The following is a 22,011-nucleotide window of genomic DNA, read 5'->3' as shown; positions in this document are numbered from 1 at the left end:
AATTCCCAGGCGTCAGGAGGCAGGGCTGGCCCGGCAGGTCCCTGGGTTCAGGCTCGCTTTCTGATCCTCAAGTCCACGAGGATGTGCCATAATGCTGGTCGGTGATGGGGCGCTGACGAGGTGGTACGACGTGCCCTGCGCCACGGTGGTGACCTTCTGAGTGGATTAAGCCACAGTGATCAGCAGAACCGCAAGTCTCTTCCCATACGAGCCACTGCAGGCCGGCATGGGCGCCCCGGGTGTTCAGTGGCTACACGTGCGCTCCATGGCGGTGGGATCCTGGCCGAGCGGATGAGAATGAAACCGGCGGCGGCTGCAGCCGGGATCAGGCCGGAAGCCTCGGCTCCCGGTGACAGGGAGCCTCTACCCGGCCTTGTAAACAAGGAGGCATTCACTGTCCCCGACAGGAAGTGCGGAGACAGGCAGGCTCCTGGGTGGGTGACAGCTCAGCCACTGGGCCGAGGACCCAGCTGGTCACAGCCTGCGAGCGGGGCTGCCAGACCTGAGGGTCATTGTGGGTGTCAGTTGGCTACCCAGCAGGCCCAGCCAAGTCCGTCGTAAGGAGAGGGACCGTTTCCGCCTTGTTTATTTTTCTAGGAAGGAAGACACCTTTCCAGGAAGAACCCTGCAAACTGCCCTCAGGCTCGCTGGCCAGACCTGGCTTACACGCCCCTCCTCAAATCGGAGACCAGGAAAAAGGGGCCTCCGTGCCTGGTTTCAGCATTTAAGACTCACTCCCTGGTGCTGCCCTCCCCCAGGAGTGCACATCTGTATGAACCAGAATCAGGGCTCTTTTTTAAAATATATATATATATATATATATATTTTTTTTTTTTATTGATTCTTTACAGAGAGGAAGGGAGAGGAATAGAGTTAGAAACATCGATGAGAGACAAACATCGATCAGGTGCCTCCTGCACGCCCCCTACTGGGGATGTGCCCACAACCAAGGTACATACCCTTGACTGGAATTGAACCCGGGACCCTTGAGTCCGCAGGCTGACGCTCTATGCACTGAGGCAAACCGGTCAGGGCCAGAATCAGGGCTCTTTACAAGGACGAGGGGGGATGGTCCTGTTTAGGGGCAGATACAGCCCCGCATGGCCACACCCTGCACCGCCGTGGGCAGCAGGGAGTAAACCGGGTGACCAATCCTTCCTCCCAAAATATCTAAATCCCGTTTTATGGTTTAAAACCAAGGGCTGACATTTGGAAGTTACATTTTGTAGAAAAGAAAACAATTTTTTAATATTTGTTTAAAACTACCAGCCACCCTAGCACTTAATTTGATTACAGAAACAGCTAGTTACTGCTTTAATGAACCCTCACATTATCAAATTGTGGCTTTAAAAAGAACCTCTAGAATGTAAAATAATAAATGCAACCCAGATGTTCACTGAAAAATGAAAACAAGATTGTTTTTACTTCATAGCAACCAAATAGGTCAACCCATTTCCTCCTCCAGAGAATTCTCAGAGGACCACAAACTCCACGCGGAGAGCATGTGTTTCATATGTATCTGTCCACACAAGAAGGAAACTGCCGTCCAAAACAAACGGAGAACATGACATGTTCCCATGGAAGCGGGTCTGAGGCTGCGGCCAGGCCCTGCCTGCACGGTGCCAGACATCTGGATGAAGACTGGAAAAGAAATCGCTAATTACCCAGATATTGGGAAATACTTCTCCATCATCATTAAAATGTCCCGTTTTTATAGCAAGCTGCTGTTTTTATAGATCAATTACAGGACTAAGCTTTTCAAGAAGAGGAGGCAGTAATTAAAATAGCTCGGCCGAGGGTTTCCGATGGGCTGACTGTCCCGTCCGAGCAGGGTCCCGGTGTCTTACCGAGAACACGTCAGCTCGAAGTAAATCTGCTCAGCGGAAGTAAGCTACAAACTCTTCCTGGCCAACCCGCGGGACTAGGTGAGCCTTTTCTAGGATTCACGTAACGCTGAGAGACACCGATCAAAAGCAAACAAGCGCGTGCTGACCCGCCTGCAGCCAAACCGTAAGACACTGCAGGCGCGTGCCCACTGCGTTCCGTCTACCGGCACTGGCACCGACTACAAAAAGTGTGCAAGCTCAACTTCAAAGGTCGGGGCGGGGACCGTGTATTTTCTTCTCTTAATCTTCACCTGCGGGCACGCTGAGGGGGAGCAGCCATCAGTTGCCTTCCTTGCACCTTACGCTTCCCAACTGGCGATCAAACCCACAAGCCAGGCGCGTGCCCTGACTGGGAATCGAGCTAGCAACCCTCCGGCACACAGGATGGCGCTCAACCCACTGAACAATCAGGCGGGGCAGACACATGTATTCTCTACTCTCACCTACATGAGTTACTATTTTCCCCCAATTGCAAAGTCTTTTTAAACAGCTTTTAGGAAACTTTGGTAAAACCTATTTGTTCACTTCATTTCGCTTCAGAAGTGTCAATAGTCCTGCTTCCCAAAGGCTCTGCCAGTAACTCCCTCAAACTAAGCTCTCTCTCCCGGCGTGATTCACCCGAGTGTGTGTGCGGCAACGTGGCTGCTCCAATCACCTGATGGGGAGTAGGCTGGCCTCCACCAGAAGATTCTCTGAGAAACCTGTGGTTCCCTCTTCCCCTCTCAGTCCCCACGGCGCTGGCTTCCTTACCTCTCCTCTTAACCAACTCCCACGAAGGGCCATGGCACATGCTTTCGTCCCGCCAGGAGCAATCTCCTTAGCCCACTGTGGCCTAGCCTGCCTTCTCTACACCTTTCACCAAACTGGACGGTTTTTAAAAAAATATGTTTTATTGATTTCAGAGAGGAAGGGAACGGAGAGAGAGATAATCACTGATCAGCTGCCTCCTGTATGGTCTCCGCTGGGGATGATCGAGCCCCCAACCGGACATGTGCCCTGACCGGGAATCGATCCGCGACTTTCTAGTTCATAGGTCGATGCTCAACCACTGAGCCACGCCGGTTGGGCCAGACTGGTTTTTCCAAGTCACCAAATCCAGGAGACACTACCCTCATTTCCCTCCGCCTCTCGAGGACATTCGGCACAGCCGGCCACTACCTTTCCCTCAAACACTCCCGCTCCTGAACGCCGGCAGCCCCGCACAGACCTCCCGGTCTCCTCCACACACTGCGACCGTTTCTCCATCTCCTTCGCTGGGTTGTCCTCGGTCCCGGGGTTTTTCTCCTGCCCCTCAACTCTCCCCACCACGCGATCTCATTCATCCCTCCCCGTGACTTAAGAGTCGTCTCCATGTTCATCTCCTACCCAGACGCGTCTTCTAAGCCGCGACCCACACGCAGCAACTGCCTCCCTGCCAGCCCCACCGGGATCGCTCCCGGGCACGTCCAACCTTGAAGGCCAGAAGCGAACTCCTGGGACCCACTTCTGGTAACAGCTGACGGGCTTGCTGCAGACCAGTCCCTCCGCCAAGGACAACGGAAAGAGCCGAACAAATTACAAGCAGCAACTGCCTGAGGCATCGGAGCGCTACCCACGCAGCCAGGACTCAGGAGCCCCATAACCTGAGCCACCTTTGTCCTCGACACATTTGCCGACTCACAGCGGAAACTGAGAGGTCAAAAGCTAAGCAGAAACAAGTGGCTGAGAATCTGAGCAGGAGGCCGAATCTCCCGCAGTCTTAGGGGGCTGGGGGGCAAGAATTAGAGCTGGGGGGCTGCCAAGGAGAAGAGGGCCTGGAAACACCCTGGCTATGAGCGAGGCCCACCGGAGAGCTAGACCCTCGGAGAAGGGTAAACCAGAGTAACCCGATCCTCACAACCTTACAGTGATATTTCCCTCCTTAACTGCCTGCCAGAAGGCTCTCTGAGGGAAGAGAGCCAGTCTCAAATTCTCTCTTCACATTGTCACACACATTGTGACAATTTAATTAAAGTTAACAGGCGCCCGGCCAGTGCTGCTCAGTAGTTGAGCACTGACCCATGAACCAAGAGGTCACTGGTTCAATTCCCAGTCAGGGCACATGCCCGGGGTTTCAGGCTCGATGCCCAGGTTGCAGTTTCTCCCTCATCGCTGTTTTTATCTCTCTGTCCCTCTGCCTTCCTCTCTCCCTAAAATAAATTTTAAAAACATTAAAAAAAAAAAATAGAAGCTTAACAGGCAATCTAAAATCAAGATAATATGAATGAAAACCAAGGGTAAAATAGATAATGGAATATGTATCAGACAGACTTACAATAATTGTAATTAAAGTTGTCAAGATGAAATTTTTTAGCAGAAAAGAATTAGGAGAACTGAAAAAGACAATAAGTGAAATTAAGAACTTAATCGACAGGTTTAACAGCAGATTAGACAGAGCTAACGAGAAAATTAATACACTGGAATATAGGTCAGAAGAAAATGCACAGAGTGGAGAATGGAGAGATGGAGACAGGGGTCTGAGAGACATACAGGACATGATGAGAGAGAGTCCAAGAAGGAGAACAGATAAGGAAAGTAGCGAAAGGAGAGATAATGACCAAGGATACTCCAAGTCTAATGTACGAGCAAGTCTTGTCATGGTGCTGCCCAAAGCAAGAACCACCACCAGTCAACCCCAAGCAGCACAGACTCAAAGAAAACCACACCTGGACGCATCACAGTAACACGGCTGAAAACCAAAGGCAAAGCAGCCAGAGACACAACGCCTTCAAAAGAACAAGGCAGCCCGGCCGGTTTAGCTCAGTGGACAGAGCTCCAGCCCGCGGGCTGAAGGGTCCTGCATTCGATTCCGGTTCAGGGCAAGCATCCTGGTTGCAGGTTCCCCACACCCTGGTCTGGGCACATGCCGGAGGCAACCAATCGATGTCTCTCTTTCACATCGATGTTTCTCTCTGTCTCTCCCTCCCCCTTCCACTCTCTCTAAAAAATCAATGGAAAAATATCTTCGAGTGAGGATTAACCAAAAAAATAAAAGTTGCTTCTAAAACGAAAAAAAGAACAAGATATACAGCTGATTTCTCAACAGAAACAACGGAAGCCAGAAGCCAAAGAAATGACATGTCAGAGCACCTACAACTGTACACCCAGTGGCAACATCCTTTAAAGTGCGGGCAAAATAATGACATCTTGACAAGAAACACAAATGGACCCTCCGAATGGCGTTCTCTCCATCGCTAAGCAGCAGCGCCACCCACACAGACGCACAGCCAGAAACCTAGACATGGATTCCCACAGTTCCTTCACCTCCAACCTCCAAGCTGTCGCGTCCATTTGATTCTCCAAAAATACATCTCGTGGCTCGTAAGGCAATGCAAATTAAAACGGCACATCGCTCTCACGCGCAGGCAAGCGCCAAGAGCCGATTAGCATGCTGAGGGCTCCCAGGGAGGAAGCAATCTGTCCGTATCTAGGGAAACCGAGAGCAAACCTGGAACCCGCAACCGCGATGCTAGAGACACGCTGGAGACGAGCTTTCGCGCCTCCGCAAAAGGAAGCGAGGCTGAGGGCCCACCTTACTGATTGTAACAACAGCACGTGATCAACACTCAAGGCCAGCCCAGGGCGAGGTCAACAGAACGTCACAGTGGTTGAAAGAAGAAACAGGGGCTACCACTCTCAGCTGAACCCAGCCCCTGCATCCTCACTGGTGTCCCCGGTCCTCTCATCCCTCCTCCAACCCCCTGTCCGCTCCGCTCCGTAGCCAGGAACGCTCTTCTTTGAGGCTTTGTGCACAGGGGCTACGAATACGGCCCCTGAAGCCCAAATGCCTGGGTCCGAATCGCAGCTCCACCCCTGCAGGCTGGGAAAGTTGAAGCAAGTCACTCAGCTTCCCCACACCTCCGGGCTCCACTCTTTCCTGTGAATATTAAGAACCTAAGAGGGTTGCTTTGAAGAATGAGCAGGTTAACTCTGTAAAGCACACAGGGCAGAAACCAGCACAGAGCAGGATGTAAGTATTAGCTACGGTCCCTGAATCTCCCGCGGAAGACCCTTCCCTTCTCACTGAAGCCACCTGAGGTGGCCCTGGGCCTGTCCCCACCGCCCCCCTTCATTCTCTGCTCAGGCCACAAAGCTCCAAGCCTCTGGGCACACTCAGCTCCCTGCAGCCCAGTACCTGCCCTCTGCCCGGTCACTATACCCTTCAGGTTGCATCTGAGAGGCTTCCCCCACCAGGCATTCCCTGGCCACCTGGCTGTGCCCACACTTCTCCTGCCCCCCATGCCCCACCCACCCTCACTCTCCCCTCAGCCCCTCACAGATTCCCTTCAACACACTCTGCATAATTTGCATCCGTTTTACATATCCCTTTCTGTCTGTCTCCCATCTAAACAGAAGCTCCATGCACAGGGGCAATTCACCTGCCGTGTTCACAATGCTCCCTCCAGCCGAGCACAGGACCGGCGTGGGTGGGGGTGCTGTCAATGCTCGCTGAGTACGTAAACACTCCAGGAAACAACGCGCTCAGCGCTCTCACGGCGCCTGCCAGTCACTGCGAACGCTCCAAGGAATGACGGTTATTCATGCCCTGTGCACAGTCTGGAAACACAAGCCCTGTCGTTATCACTTTCTACATGTTAAAGGGTGTTTTCTTACCAGTTACTGCTGCTCCATGAAGCGGTTTGCCCCCTTGGGGAAAAGTAAAGGCAGACTTCAACTTCTATTTCAAAAAAATTTAAAGCACAGAGCGAGAAGTTTCCTCTGCACCCACACTCCCACCTGCCCAGTTCCCATCACCCTCCCCAGCAAGTAACCCTGTTATTAGTTCCTTGTATAGCCTTCCCGAGAATTTGCATCCACTTCCTCCCTCTCCCTCTCTCTCTCTCACACACACACACACACACACACACACGGAAATGGTAGCACACACTGGACATTTTCCCACACTTGGCTTCTGTAACTTTCTAATGAATCCATACGGAGCCCCTGGCTCCTTTCCACAAGCTCCCCACTTCGCTCCCCACCTGTGCGCGGAAGGGTTATCCGGCCAGTGTCCTGAGGGGCCCTCCAGTCACTTCCCACCGTTTCCTGTCACCAACAAGGCAGGGAATCATCTCGTACCTGTGGTATCTCACACATGCACACATATACCTGCAGGTTAAATTCCTAGACCTGGCTTGGCTGGGTCAAAGGATTTATACGTCTGTCACTTTAAAAGCTGCTGTCTGATGCCCCTTTATTGATGGGATTCACCCACAGAAACACAATTCCTCTGAGCAGCTGAAATAAGGGAATGTCATACAAAGAATTGGTTGCGCACATGACGGGGAAGCTGGGAAGTGAAACCGGAAATGGTAAGGAATGCACACATGAGCAAGAGCTGGACGCCGCGACCACTGCTAAGTTGGAGGGCCAAAGGGAGGAGGTATTTTCAAAGCTCAGGGCCTCGGTCAACTGGCCCGCACGAGCTGGAGCCAAAGGAGACCCAGCAAAGGAGAGGCACTGAGGCAGAACCGAGGCGAGAACCTGGGTTCTCCCTCCTCCTGCCAACCTCCCACCCGAGGCCCCACCGGCCAAGCCCCCCCCAAGCCAGCGGGCCCACGGGTTTGGGAAATGCTGCCTGCGGGGCCAGGCCCTCCCCAGGGGGAGGCAGGCAGTGGATCTGAGCCAACAGGACCGGGCTGGCGCTGCCTCCTTAAGAGCCGGAACTAATTTACACTCCCATGGCCAACAGATGCTTTCAGACGTGGGGGTTGTTGCTTGCCTGACAGGTGAAACCCGGGACCCCCACCTTGTGGTAATGTATTTTATTGAGTGAGGTTGAGCATCTTTTCGCGTGAGACACAGACTTAATCCTCATCTACACAGACTGGCCGGGGCGGGGGGGGGGGGGGGGGGGGGAGGGGGGGGATGAGGGGAAAGCCAGCAAAGTCCTTCACCTCCTCTGCCACAGATGGTCCATTCAGGAACATCAATCAGACAGATTCCCAAACTGAGCACCATGATGCTGGCAACGAGCCGAACCGGCCAGTCACCTGCCAAGTAGAGACACATCTCAAGAACCGTTTTAGAAAAACTGAATGGCAACCAAGCCCCAAAGGAACCAGCCATACCTTAACTGCACCCTGCACGCACTGTAAGCAACAATGTGTTCTTGTAATCTCATCCCCCCCACTTCCTCCTTGGCACTGCCTTCCAACCATTCATGCCACCCTCCCCTCTCCTTATCTCACACTGAGAGAACAAATAATAATACCCTGGACCAAATTTAAATTATGAAAACAGCAAGTAGGAGTCATTTTTAAAAAGTCTTTTAACACAACCAGCACATTAGAAAAAGAGCTTTTAAGTTATCTGTCGCCCCGGCTGTAGCTGTTTGAATAGATTATTTACCCCGTCTTGTAAACAACCCGAGACTGACTTCCCGTATACAGGGCTGTGCGATTACTCTGAAATATACCCCCCAAAAAAGTGATGTTTTACAACTGCTGGCAAATGACTTTGTGGCCTTTCCGAAGGCCATACTTTATTTTCTAAAACATGAATTTCATTGTTTGTTTTTAACGTATTTTTTTATTTTGTTTTATTGCTTAAGATATTACAAAGAGTAGTACATATGTTTCCTTTTTATTTTCCCCCTTGACCTTCCCCCGACCTCCCCTACGCCCCAGTGTCTTGTGTCCATTGGTTATGCTTACATGCATGCATACAAGTCCTTTGGTTGATCTCTTACCCCCAACCCCTAAAACATGAATTTTAAAGCAAAGCATTATTTTTGGAAATATAAATGGTAGTAATAACTAAAGAAATGTAAAGATGTTAATTTCAAACTCTCCAGTAATCAAGTTATATATGAGCACACCTAATGCATACAATCATCACTTATTCAAAACCTACTTATCCTAAGATTGCCAAACATATTTTTAAGTGTCTTCCGTAATGCAAGGAAGAAAGATCTTAATAAACCGTATCAGTAAAGGTTCACTGTTGTTTTCCAGGCCCTAGCATGCTGCCTGGCATCTTAGTAGACAATCAGTAAGTTACCTGTTCATTCTCGACTGTTCCATGAGCTGGATTAAGTCATACATTTAAATAATCAGACCCTTTTCCTACTGCAGGGAACATTTTTTATAAGTTCTTTCGTTCAAATTTCAAAGTAATACACATCATTCAGAAACTTGAGTACAAAAATTAAGTCAATAAAACACAGTATCACTATTTTTACACTGTTTAGACCAGCCGTGGGCAAACTACTGCCCGTGGGCCGGATCCGGCCCGTTTGAAATGAATAAAACTAAAAAAAAAAAGACCGTACCCTTTTATGTAATGATGTTTACTTTGAATTTATATTAGTTCACACAAACACTCCATCCATGCTTTTGTTCCGGCCCTCCGTCCAGTTTAAGAACCCATTGTGGCCCTCGAGTCAAAAAGTTTGCCCACCCCTGGTTTAGACCATGATATATAGAACTGCTTTGTTTTTCAATGGTTGTAAAACAATTCATCCAATAAACTTCCCACAGTCTACCTCACCCGTCTCCTACTGGGCACTGCTGTTTCCAATTTTCTACTATTAGAGTGCAATGCACATCTTCCCACGTGAAGTCTTTCTTCTGAATTTCAAGATTGTATTCCCAGGAGAGATAGGAACCGCCCCAAGAAAGTCTTAAGACTTTGGATACTTTTAACACCATCCTTTGTTACAGTACTAAAGGCCTGTAAACTGCTGGGCCCACTGGCTTCCTTTTCTAAATCTTTAAACTACTTTTACTTTCAAGCCTTCTGCATTCCTTGACTCAAAGAGTCAGAAACATACATCTCCCAAACAAAACTGCCAACAGGGTACAGAGTCTACCAGTATAACATGGTAATAGCGTGTAACTGGGTATGGTGCCAGGTGGGCACTAGGATGACCAAGGGGTCACACTTCATAAATTACATAACTGCCTAACCCCTATGCTGTACGCCGGAAACAAATACAAAATACTGAATACCAACTGTAATTGAAAAATAAAAATTTGGGGGGGAAAGGTACATCATGTTTTGTTTTGTTTTTTTCAAATATATTTTATTGATTTTTTACAGAGAGGAAGGGAGAGAGAGAGAGAGTCAGAAACATCGATGAGAGAGAAACATCGACCAGCTGCCTCCTGCACACCCCCCACTGGGGATGTGCCCGAAACCAAGGTACATGCCCTTGACCGGAATAGAACCCGGGACCCTTCAGTCCGCAGGCTGAAGCTCTATCCACTGAGCCAAACCGGCCAGGGCGGTACATCATGTTTTTAAACTTGGAAATGGGTGAAATGTTTTTATTTTGAAATCCAGATTCCCCAAAGGAAATTTCACCACCCGGGTCACACACGTCTCAGCCTTTTTCAAGCCAGGACTGACTGACGAGTGTCCACAGTTCCTAAGATTGAGCACATAAACAAAAACAAAACTTTGTAAATTTTTTTAAAAAAAAGAAAAATTTAAAAAAAAGATGCTTGTCAAACATCACAAAACTTTTCTTAAATATATAAATAGAAGTAAAAGTCACCCATAACACACACCACCCCCCCAAAAAAGTCACCAAGCCAGCTGGCCACTTGGCCTCAAACGCCCATCGCTTCCCTATTCCCGCTGCTGGTCTTCATTTTCTCACCAGGGGCAGCCGCGGGGAGCCGTGCTGCACCCCGACTCCGAGCGCCCCAGGCTCGGGCTGCAGACGGGCCGCCTGGCGGGAGGGTTGCCAGGGGGCGCCTTCCCGGGGCGCCTTCTTTCCCGAACAGCAGCCCCGCGGGGCCACTCGCTACCCCGGCTCCGGCGCGCCGCCAGCCCCTCCCCGCCCGCCGGGCCGCGTGCTGCCGGGCGCCGACCCACCTGAGCGGCGCGGGGGCTCTGAAAGCACCGGGACCGGCCGCTCCGCCCGGAGCCTCCGGGCTGCCGACTGGCACCGGCAGCTGCTCGCCGGAGCCTGTAATTAAGGTTTTTTTGTTTTGTTTTTTCAAAACGCTCCCTATGACAAGGGGTTCCGGCGGTTCGGTCGGTCAGCAGAAAGGAGGGCTTGAGTCAAAACACAGAGATCCTCCACTCCGGGTCCCCCCGGAAACTGCGGGCGAAGTGGGGGGGATCCTGTGCTTCCCAAACCAAGGACCCCCACCCCCCGGCGCGCTATCCTTCTTACAGGCGTAACTCGCAACCCCACCGCCGGTCATCTGTGTCCACTGCGTGATTCCCGACAGTCGCGGCTCCCGCAGCGGCAGGGACCGGGCGGCGGGCGGCTCCTGAGGTTTCGCGAACTCGGCCGCGGGTCCCGTTTCCGAAAACGCGTGCGCTCCCGCGGCCCCTCCTCGCCGGAGCGACCTCCCCGGCCACTTCGGACCCAACGCCGAGGAAACCGTCCCGACGCCCCACCCTCTCCCCGCGCCCGCGCCCCTGGCACCCGAGGGTCCCCAATTCAAAACTTTCCCCTGCTCACCCTCCCGGGGGCTCCCCATTCCCACCGCTGGGAACGGCGTTGAGGGCGCTCCCGCGGCCGGGCTCCGGAGGGCGTGGACGCCCTTGGTGACAAGAGGCGGGGAAGGTCGCCCCCAAGGCGCCCGGCCCCCGGAGAGGGACCCCCGAGCCCGGCCAGAGACCCCGAGCTGCTCACACCGGCTCCGCGGCGACCCCGCCCGTCCCTCCCCGAAACCCCGGACCCTCGACTCGGTCGCCGGGCCCGGCGCGCCGCGGGCCTGGGCGGTCGCCAGCCGGCACCGGCGCTGCCGGGACCCCGTCTCCCCGGGCGCTCCAAGACCCTCGACCCCCGACCTCGGACCCGCGCGTCCGCGAGCCCCACCTCAGGCCGCCAGCCCGGCCGGCCACACCTCCGACACTCACCGCCGCCCTCCCCGCCGCCGCCGCCGCCGCCTTCGTCCATCTTGAGGCCGCTCCCGCTGCCGGTGAGCCCGGAGCCGGCGCGCGAGGGGCCGCGGGCGGGGGCGCCGCGGGTGCAGAGCGCGCAGACGGCCGGGTGGCTCCAGCAGCGCGCGGGCCGGGTCGCGGCCGGACTCCTCCCGCCGGGCGGGGCGCTCGCGCTGGGCGCCGCCGTCACGTGACGCGCAGGCCCCGCCCCCGGTCGCGGTGGGCGGGGCCTGCGCCGCGCGGCCACGCCCTGCCCTCTGGGTGCCGGCCGGGCGACGCTGGGACGCGCCCCCTGAAGGCCAGCCGCGCGCGCGGGGACACCTGCCCGGCCCCCGCCGGGGCGCAGCCTGGGGGCGGCCGTGGGGTCCGGACACGGGGACGCCCACTCTACAAAACCCGCGGCGAGGGCTCCTCCTCGCACGTGCGCTCAGGAGAAAAGGTCTAGACGCGCACGTCTTCCAAAGTCAGGCCTTCCTCCTGCGACTCCGAGACGTTTTCAGGGAAATTCCAGCCTTTCGGCTATGGCATGTGATGGAGGCGCTCCTTTGCTTTCAAATGGGCCCAGGGGAGGCTCTGGAATGAGCGTCATCATAAGGTCCCCATCATCCGGCGCCCTGGGCCCACCCTGGGCGGCTCCGCAGGCACTGGCCAGTGTGGCCTCGGATGCCCTTGCAGTTTCCCTCCGGCTCCCTGGGCAGCTGCCAGCTGCCCTGGATTGTGGTGCAGAGGAGCTCTGAATTCAGCTTCCCGTGCGCACAGCCGGGCCCTTGGCGCAGGCCTCCTGGACAGAAGGCCTGGGCTGGCCCCCGCCCCCGGTCTTCTGTGAATCACCTTTTCACTGCCCAGCTCGCCTCCAGTAACCCCTCGGAAGCAGCAGCCAGTGCGGCCCTCCCTCCCAGCCTTTTTGTTCTTTCTGCTTGAACTAAATTGCATTAAAGAAAAGAAAACATCGTAATGGGGGAGTTAATTCATCTCTAACATAATTTTCCAGCAACTGTTTCATATTTACAAAATGGCCCATGGAGTGGAAGGATCCTGCTGTCATTCATCAAAGTGGACAGTTTTCACCTTTTTGTTGGAGGCTGTGGGATGATTCCAAAGAACTCAGTCTCCTGATATCTCAGGAATTACACTACCCAGCTTCTGAAACCACCGCGCACACTTCTGCGTGCAGATAAAATATCTGACGGCTTATGTGACAAACAGGCAACTGAAAATGGGTCTGAGCATCAGGAGATGTAGGTTTGAGGTTTGGCTTCCTGCTCTGATTCCCATCAGATTGGTAGTCTTGGAGATAACACTGTACTTACTGAGAAAAATGATAGCATACATGGAACTGTGGCCACTGGAAACAACGCTCTAACCAACTGAACTAACTACCCAGCCAGGGCAGAGCCTGATGTGATATGTGGAGCTTTGACACTATGGATTATAAATGCTTTAAGTGTCAATTCCTAATTCTCTAGGTTTCTTAGGATGTGATCCATTGGTGCTTGTCTCGGAGTTTGAATCTGAAAATTGCTTAATTTCCATCAGAAGAAAGCACAGCCCAGTTATGTGTAGACAGAATATTATATTATCCCCACAGCTTACCCTGAGCTTCCATTTCGACAAAGCCTGCGAAAATGTTGGGAGAATAAGGTTTTCAGTGTCATGTCTGCACTTGAGTGGAGAAACTGGAAGACTTCAAAGCCTTCACTACTCAAATGAGTTAATATCTAGTGGAAAAGTTGCCGAGTCGGCTCACACACAGGTTGCCCTCACATACAGGAACATCAAGAATCCTAGTTATCCACCAAGACAGGCACTCTCTTTATAGCCAGCTAATGGGTGGTTGACTCAGATGTTGAAAGCTTTATAAGTACATGTTTAAGGAAAACAACTCATGCAGGAGACATCACCCCAAGATAACAAGTGTTAAATAAATCCTGGTTACAGCCTGGCCTGTGTGGCTCAGTGGTTGATCATGGACCTATGAGCCAGGAGGTCAAAGTTCGATTCCTGGTCAGGGCACATGCCTGGGTTGCAGGCTCGATCCCCAGTGTGGGGTATGCAGGAGGCAGCGGATCCATGATTCTCTCCCATCATTGATGTTTCTATCTCTCTCTCCCTCTCATTTTCTCTCTGAAATCAATAAAATATATATATATATATTTTTGTTTTGTTTTGTTTTGTTTTTAAGAAAAAGAAAACAGCCTGCTGAGGTCAGTTTCTTCCTGGTTGGCTGGGAAGAGGCTGCCCCCGCTGCTTCCAGACCCTGCACAGACCAGCTCCCATCGCCTCGGATGCTGGTCAAATGCACAGACCGCAGTGGCCGTTAGCAGATGGGAACCTTGACTAATCCCTCACATCTGCTCAGGGGTCTGGTCAACCCCGGGGAAGGCGCACACAACAGTCGGCTCATGGCCGGCTCGCGGTCATGAAAGGAAAGCAATGTTTTCTGAAATCTAATTTCATCTCGGACAGAACACAGCTCATGGAATAGGGATGATCTTGTGCAGATCAGCCCTCTCCACTCGGCCGGGTCCAAGTGTCAAGTCACATACGCATTAAATTTTCAAAAGTCCAGACGTGGCGTCCTTCCCAGCGTCCCGTCTCCCTCCCCATCGTTCGATGCCCCCCCCCACCCCCCCGCCTGCAACCCACACAACTGACATCAGGCCTCTGGCCTCACCAAGGGCAGCTTCATTCCTTTTAGATTGATTGGTAGCTCTGATGGCTTTTGCAAGAACAAAAGCGGTCAAATTCCTCATTAGTGGTAAACTTGGAAAAAATGATTTGGCCACCATGTCAAGCGATTTGCCTTCAGAAGGGAAGCAGCATACCCACTCGAAGCAGCATCCGTCTTAAGAGTTACTCCACACCAGGCGTCTTCTGTAGTCATCGAAAGCTGGGCTGTTTTTACCTAGTTCTTCACCTTTATAGTGTGTCCCTGGCCTGCTAGAAACAAAAACATCTTTCCCTTTGTGCCACTGAGAAACATCCCCTTCCGAAGCCGGCCTGGACCTGCAGCGAGCAGCTTAAAGTCGTCAGGAAAATCCCTCACGGGGGCAGAGCGCCCTCTCTGATGGACAATTAAAAAGAAAAAGGGTGAAAGTGACCAACTGGAGGCCACAGAACATCTGCCTGTGATCACGGCCTCCGAGCAGAGTGCTCCCAGCCAGCCAGAGGCCGAGTGACAGCGCCGCACCCATCACGGAGCTGTGTGACCCAGAGGCCCACCGTGCCCAATAAACGTGGGTGGGGAGAGCCAGCCCTGCGGTCAGGTCAGCTGTTACCTTTGTAAGAGGCTGCGTAGCCCCCAGTAAGGCCATTAGGCCCCAGCCCTGACGCATCACAGCCCGCACACCTCTGGTAACTAGATGACGCAGGCACTGCCCTGCCTTGACTGTGTGACCCTGGGCAAGTGGCCTCACCTCTCTGTGCCCTGGTGTCAGCAAAAGGGGGAGGGGGCGCCTGGACCTCCACCCTCCTCGAGTAGAACGGCAGCGTCCCAGTGCCCCGCTCCCCGGAGCTGTCAGACATTGGAGAAGGCGGGCTTGCATGGCAGCCCGGCAGGGACGGGCCCTTTCCCCCAAGGCTGCTGCAGGAGGCGGTCCAGTGAGGACTCTGACCCCGAGCAGAGACGAGGCCACCTGCCCTGTGGTCTCAGTGGAGGCCATGTGGGGAGCAGTAATGAAGCCCCCAGCCCCTCCCAGCCAGGGGGGATCAACAGAGGCGGGGGGGGGGGGGGCCTGAACTTCACTCTCTTTTCAGCAATACGGAGGGGCCCTTCCCCCAATCCAGATGTCCACAGGGGCCCCGGGGAGAACCCAGACTTCCACCCCACCTGGGACGAGGGCAGTCCTTCCCTGGGGCTCCCTGTGGAGCGGCCCTCTCCTGTCCCTTCCCAGGGGGCTGACCTGGTCTATGAAGGTCCCTGCCTCTTCGCCCCGCCCCCCCCCCCCCCCCCACTGCTCCGAAGGACCCTAAGTGGGTGGAGCTGCCTGTGAAGGGGCACAGAGAGCTACAGAAGTTTTAACCTCATGAAAAAGACCCCACAAAATGTAGTCGCTCTTAAAGGAAGAGGGGACCACAGTGGTCTGGCTTTGTGCTTCTGGTGTCAGGTTCGTGCACGGAGGATTTGGGGATCCCTGCCGGCATTTGGAGTTTTAGTTTATGCATTGAGTTGAATAGCCCCCAAATTCAAGTCCACCCGGACCCTCAGGATGCGACTGCATTTGGAGGCGGCGTCTTTGCAGACATAGTGAGGTGATAGGGGGTCACACTGGATAAGGGTGGGCCCAGATCCAAGGACTGGTGTCCTGATGAGATGAGGAGAGGACACCCCCAGGGAGGCGGCCAGGGGAAGACCGAGGCAGGGTCTGGAGTGATGCACGCCAGCCAAGGACACGGGGGCCCCAGAGGCCGGGGAGAGGCACCAGGCGACACCAGAGCGGCCAGAGAATAAATGCCGCTGTTTTGAAGCCACCCAGTTTGTGGTCATTTGTGTCTGCAGCTCTAGGACACGGACATGTGGGTCTTGCTTCTCCCGGCGGAGTCTCGCTCAGGGGGCTGGAGGGAGGGAGGTCTCCGCCCTCCCCAGGCAGCCAGCAGCTTCCTCGCAGCAGAAGGCATTGCAGATGCTACTTGGTTGCTGAGGAACTGCCTCCCGCACAGGAACACAGAGACCGCTGAGCATTCTCCCGGTGCTGGCGCTGGGAGCAAGCAAACCAAGGCCACATTCCTGCCAGGCCACCTGGACGCTGCTGCGGGCACGGGCTCCCGCCGGCACCTGCTGGCTCAGCAGAGGCCCTGGGTCTGCTGGCTGAGACCCCGGTCACGGCCTTTCACACCCTCCGCAGCCTCCGAGTCCCCAGGAGAGGAGAAACGAGGCGCCCTGGGCCTTGCTGGGGAGACAGCCTCCGGGACGGGGGAGTCAGGGGAAGGCAGCCTCCATTGCCGACAGGCTTGCAAGTTCTCAGGCTTCTCTGAGTGTGGAGGCAGATTCCTCCAGCGTCTTCGCTCTTCGCCTCTCCCTCTCTCCTCTCCTGGACTTGGGATAAGGACAGGCCCCGGGGGCACCTCCATCATCGACAACCCCAAACATCCTCACCACCACCACCATCGCCATCTGCCTCACAGAACAGGTACCATGTACAGTAAATACCTTTACAGACATTTTTTGAAAGTGTTTTTTATGGATTTCAGGGAAGAAGGGAGAGGGAGAGAGAGATAGAAACATTAATAATGAGAGAGAATCACTGATCGGCTGCCTCCTGCACACCCCACACTGGGGATCGAGCTCACAACCCGGGCCTGTGCCCTTGACCGGGAATTGAACCGTGACCTCCTGGTTCATAGGTCGGCGACGCTCAACCACTGAGCCACACCGGCCGGGCTACAGTAACTACCTTTAAGCACCTACTGTGTGCCGGCTTCAGTACTAAGTGCCCTCAGATCTGCCCAGCACCTGATCAGGCAGAGATTGTCAGTCTCCGGGAGAGACTAGCAGGCTGAGGCTCAGAGGGACATTAACTTGCCTGAGACCACACACGGAGAGGTGGCAGAGCTGCCTTGTCCCCGCCTCCTCCCCACCCCTCCTCTCTCTGTGCTGTCAACACCAGGCCGCCTCCAATACCAACATGTAAACATTCCAGTTACGCCTAGGACAGCACACGCCCTGGGAGCCCCCAGCCTGCGCCTGGACACATCGAGTGTCCTCTCCTGTCCACCCACCTTCTCTTCCTGTCTTCTGCCCCATCTTTGTTGTTGTTGGTGTGTGTGTGTGTGTGTGTGTTTTAAATATATTCTTACTGATTTCAGAGAGGAAGGGAGAGGGAGAGAGAGAAACATCAATGATGAGAGAGAATCATTGACCAGCTGCCTCCTGCACGCCCCACACTGGGTATCGAGCCCACAACGCAGGCCTGTGCCCTGACCGGGAATGGAACCGTGGCCTCCTGGTTCATAGGTCGACCCTCAACCACGGAGCCCCGCCGGCCGGGCTGTCCTGTTGAGCCGCTACCACGGGGTGGCCTAGGCGCCGGTCGGGGGCCAGCGTCACAGTGACGGCTGGGCTTTCAAGTGACTCTGGTCAAAGGGTGTGGGTTGGGGAGCGGCTGTGACATGGGTGTGGGGTCTCCTCTTGGGGTGACGCAGATGCTTTGGGACTGGACAGAGGTCCTGGTGGCACAACCCCGGGAACGCACTAAGTGCACCGAGCTGCACACGTTAACACGCTCACGGGCTGTGAGTTTCACCCACACGCGTGGAAGAGGTTTGGGCGTCTCACAGGAAAGGGACTCCGTGGAGGAGTATTTGCACCTGCCCCGGCCGAAAGCCCGGCGCCGGTTCCTTCGCTGGAGCCTCGCTCTCGGATGGACGTGCCCGGGCGGCCTGAGACCCCATGCTGCGGAGGGTCCTCAGGGGGGCCGAGCTGGGGCAGGGTTTCCGCGGCACTGCCCTCCCCTCCCATGCTGGCATCCCCGTGTCTTTTTTTTTCCCCCGAGTGAAAGGACAGGTTTATTACAGTGAAGTGTCCTGCTGCAGGGAGGGGACCAGCAGGCTGCCCGGCATGCCCACGCCTAACGTGCCTTACACGCCTTACACACCTGCCCACACTAAAGCTGAGGCGCGACTTGAAGGGCGGCTCCCCAAAAGGTGACTCAGGAAGATGGACTCTCGGGGCACCTGGCCCCCCAGGCTGTGATTTTCCCTCCAGTGGTGCTTCTAGAAAACCGGTGATGGGCGGCACTGCCTGGCCACATTCCTGGCACCCTCCCCTGGCACATTCCTGGCAGCTCCTTAATTGCGGGGTGGCCACTGCATGCCGTGACCTCTGAGACGTGCCACCCAGCAGGTTCTCCAAGAGGTGCTGCTTGTCCCACAAGCTGCGGGAGGTCACAGCAGGACCAACCCGGCCACAGGTGACGAGGGCAGCTTCAAGCCTTCCGGGCAAGGAGAGGAGGAAACAGAGCCGAAAGCCCCCAGCAGCGCCTGCAGAGGGCCCCGCCGGCCCCTGTGCACACACGGCCGCGCAGCACGATCCCCAGCAGCCGCAGTGCCCACGTCCCGAGTGGCCGTCAGCGGGTGAGAAACTGGCAGGTTCTTCCCACGGAATATTACTGAGCCATGAAAAGGCAGGAAGCCCTGACAGGTGCTGCGCTGTGGCTGAATCCCCCCAGCCGTTACGCCCTGAAAGAAGGCAGACACAAACACCCCCGTGTGGCAGGCCTCGTTTACACGAAGCGTCTAGTAAGCGCACAGACACAGAAGGCAGACGGGTGGTGGCCAGGGGCGGGGGGCGGGCGTGGTGGAATGAGGAGTGGCTGTTTACTGGGTATGAAGTTCCCTTTGAGGTGACGAAAATGGAACTAGTTTGAGGCGGTGGTGCTAAATGCCAATGAACGAGGCACTTGCAAATGGTAGTTTTTTCAGCTGCGTAAATATTTTTGTGGTCAAATCTACATGAAAATTTAAATTTACCAGCTCACGCCCTTTTCAATGTATAGTTCAGTGTTTTCCCAACCGGGAACTCGGTCCTTGTTAAACACTAACCCCTCCTCCCTGGCCCCTGACCCTGGCAGCAACCCTCCTACTTTCTGTCTCTATGGATATGACCCCTCAAAGTACCTCTTATAAGTGGAATCATACAATCATCTGCCCTGAGACTAAAGTGGTTCATTTTATGTTATACTAGAGGCCCGGTGCATGAATTCATGCACAGGTGGGGTCCAGCCGGCGGCCCCGACAGGGGCTTATCGCCTGGGCCAGTGGGGGGGGAGGGGCTATGAGCAGTTGGCCGGCTGGCCCCACCCCCAATCAGGTGGGGGGCCTATTGGGGCCCGGATCAGGCTGGTTGGCTGCTTCAGTGGGCGTCATAGCCACCGGTTGTTCTGATCGTTCTGGTCATTCCGCCGTCCCAGTCGCTGGGCTTTTATATATATAGATGAACTTCACTCCAGTTGAAAGAAAGAGAGAGAGAGAAAGAGAGAGAGAGGAAGACAGAAAAAGAGAAAGGAAGAGAAACCACCCAGGCACCTCTTCTTCCTGCCGGTTTTAGCCAAGAGCTGAGCCTGAGTTGTGACCACAGCCTCACACCCTTCCCCCTTGATTGGCAGGAGGTTAAAATACATCCCTCTGTTCCCTGCAGGAAGCCAGTTGCAGCCTTAGGTGGCCTGTGAGGTGCCGGTGGGAGAAAATCTCCTCCTGGGCCTCAGACAACAGCTCCAGAAGCAAACCTCAAGTTTAAGTGCATGAGAAGGTGCATGAGAAGGCGGCTGGGCTGTGGTTTTCTCTCTAAGTGTTCAAGAGCGGGCAGCTCATTCCTGCTAATGGAAAGGCCTGTATTGCTTCCTGGATTTGTGAATGGGCTCAAGACCCAGGAGAGAACGCTCCCACCAAACACCGCCCATGGCACCACATCCATTGGTTTTCCGAGCGCAACGTCGGGTTAATTATTTACGACGAATCTCCAAATGAAGTGCTAGGAGGGGGCTGGCTTCCTCTTCTAATTGCCAGGTTTCTGAGAAGGAGCCTCAGCCGGGGAGTTTGTGATTAGAATGAAAGGAAACATAAAAAAGCAAAGTGTCCACAAAAACCAGCCAGCCGACAGGCAATTAAAAGGGAAAATCCATTATTCATAACCAGATTATGGAAAGAGAGGAGGGCAAGAAAGATGGCTTCCCAGAAGCCCTGGGCTGCCTGGCCCGCACCTGAATCCCCACAGCAGGGGACCAGGTCAGCTGACCCTGGGGTCAGGGTGGAGCCCGCCCGCCCGGAGCAGATTGGTTGTTAATTCTGAAGGTGATTCAGGGGGGGCCTGCCTTCCAGTGAACTTGACTTTCCCGAAGACAGCAGGTGTGACACACTCTATTAACGTCTAGTGACCCATTCTATTAACGTCTACCCGTGGTCGGCAAACTGCGGCTCTCGAGCCACATGCGGCTCTTTGGCCCCTTGAGTGTGGCTCTTCCCAACCCTTAGGAGTACCCTAATTAAGTTAATAACAATGTACCTACCTATATAGTTGAAGTTTTAAAAATGTGGCTCTCAAAAGAAATTTCAATCGTTGCACTGTTGATATTTGGCTCTGTTGACTAACGAGTTTGCCGACCACTGGGCTAGCCACTTCCTCGCAGAGGCCCGCCTCTAACGCTCCCACAGCTGCTTTGCACGCGGGCCACCGGGCCATTCGCAAGGTAAGAGAAAAAATAAATAGGAAAAAAGGAACCCGCTTCCAAATACTTCTGTTTTGCCGTTTAAAGGAATGTCCCGATAGAGGGAGAACCTATAATGAGATTGACCGAGAGGCGGTTTGGGTGCCGCCTGTTCATCTCCGTGTCCCCCGTGTCCCCAGGTGACACTGGCAACTCCGAGTTAACTTATGTCTCAGCTGAAACCCAGGCGCTCTTCCTGGGAAGCAGGAAGCGGTGGATCAGGACACAATGAGACGCTCCCGGTGGGACGCTCGCTGGGTCCCTGGAGCATTTTCCTTTCCCTCCTGGCGGCCCGTGGGTTCCGAGGCGCATTCCGCTGCTGGGCGTTGCGCTCCAGGCCCCTCAGCGAGAAGCATTCCTTACGGTGTGGGGTTTTATAATAGACACGGTTCATTACAGACCTTGCACTTGCCTGTCCTGGAGGATTGAAAGTGTCCCTAGAAAACCCAAGTGTCCAGCCGGTGTGGCTCAGTGGCTGAGCACTGACCTATGAACCACGAGGTCACGTTCGATTGCTGGTCAGGGCACAGGCCTGGGTTTTGTGCTCGATCCCCAGTGTGGGATGTGCAGGAGGCAGCCGATCAATGATTCTCTCCCATCATTGATGTTTCTCTCTCTCTCTCTCCCTCTCCCTTCCTCTCTGAGGTTAATAAAAAATATGTATTTTTTTAAAAAAGGAAAACCGAAGATGGGGAGTGAAGAAGGTGCTCAGACTCGTAAGCCAAGAGGAAATGGACAGATGAGAGAGCAGGGAGCGGCTGTGCGGGGCTGGAATCTTCCAGGCTGCCCACCTCAGGGCCCCCCCGACGAGGCCTCTGCGCGCCAGCACCATTGCGCCCAGGGCCAGGTCAGGAATGTGGCTGTGACTCTTCCTCTGCTGGCAGCATACCTGCCTGGTGCTTTCCCTGGTCAACTCGGCCTCCCCAAGTGCTGCTCAGGCACCGCCTCTGGGGAGCCTCCTGTGAACTTCCACTTGCAAAGACATGGATCTGTGCTCCAGAGAAAAGAGACAGTTGTCCAGCAACACATTGTCCACCCAGGGGCCAGGAGCAACCGGCACA

The 22,011-nt window shown here is 54.4% G+C and overlaps 1 protein-coding gene and 1 long non-coding RNA gene across 3 annotated transcripts in view; both read right to left on the bottom strand.

Annotated features, from left to right (window-relative positions):
• Positions 1-11,864, bottom strand: part of CYTH3 (cytohesin 3) — a 50,400-nt gene extending 38,536 nt beyond the window's left edge. Inside the window, exon 1 of one of the 2 annotated variants that reach the window (XM_036312844.1) lies at positions 11,727-11,864. In XM_036312844.1, the coding sequence (XP_036168737.1) occupies positions 11,727-11,766 (40 nt within the window). In that variant the 5' untranslated portion in view covers positions 11,767-11,864. The remainder of the gene's footprint in view (positions 1-11,726) is intronic. The other variant, XM_036312843.1, reaches the window with a different exon arrangement.
• On the bottom strand, positions 913-8,496 carry LOC118658006. Its single transcript, XR_004968173.1, has 4 exons — positions 7,802-8,496; positions 6,887-6,950; positions 6,284-6,461; positions 913-1,641 (listed from the first exon to the last, which is right to left on the bottom strand). It is a non-coding gene; the product is annotated as an uncharacterized LOC118658006 (long non-coding RNA).
• Positions 11,865-22,011: the final 10,147 nt, after the last annotated feature.

This window comes from Myotis myotis, unplaced genomic scaffold, assembly GCF_014108235.1.
Source record: "Myotis myotis isolate mMyoMyo1 unplaced genomic scaffold, mMyoMyo1.p scaffold_m19_p_6, whole genome shotgun sequence".
Classification (NCBI taxonomy): Eukaryota; Metazoa; Chordata; class Mammalia; order Chiroptera; family Vespertilionidae; genus Myotis; species Myotis myotis.
Note: the sequence above shows the minus strand (reverse complement) of the source record. Positions and strands in the feature narration are given on the sequence as shown.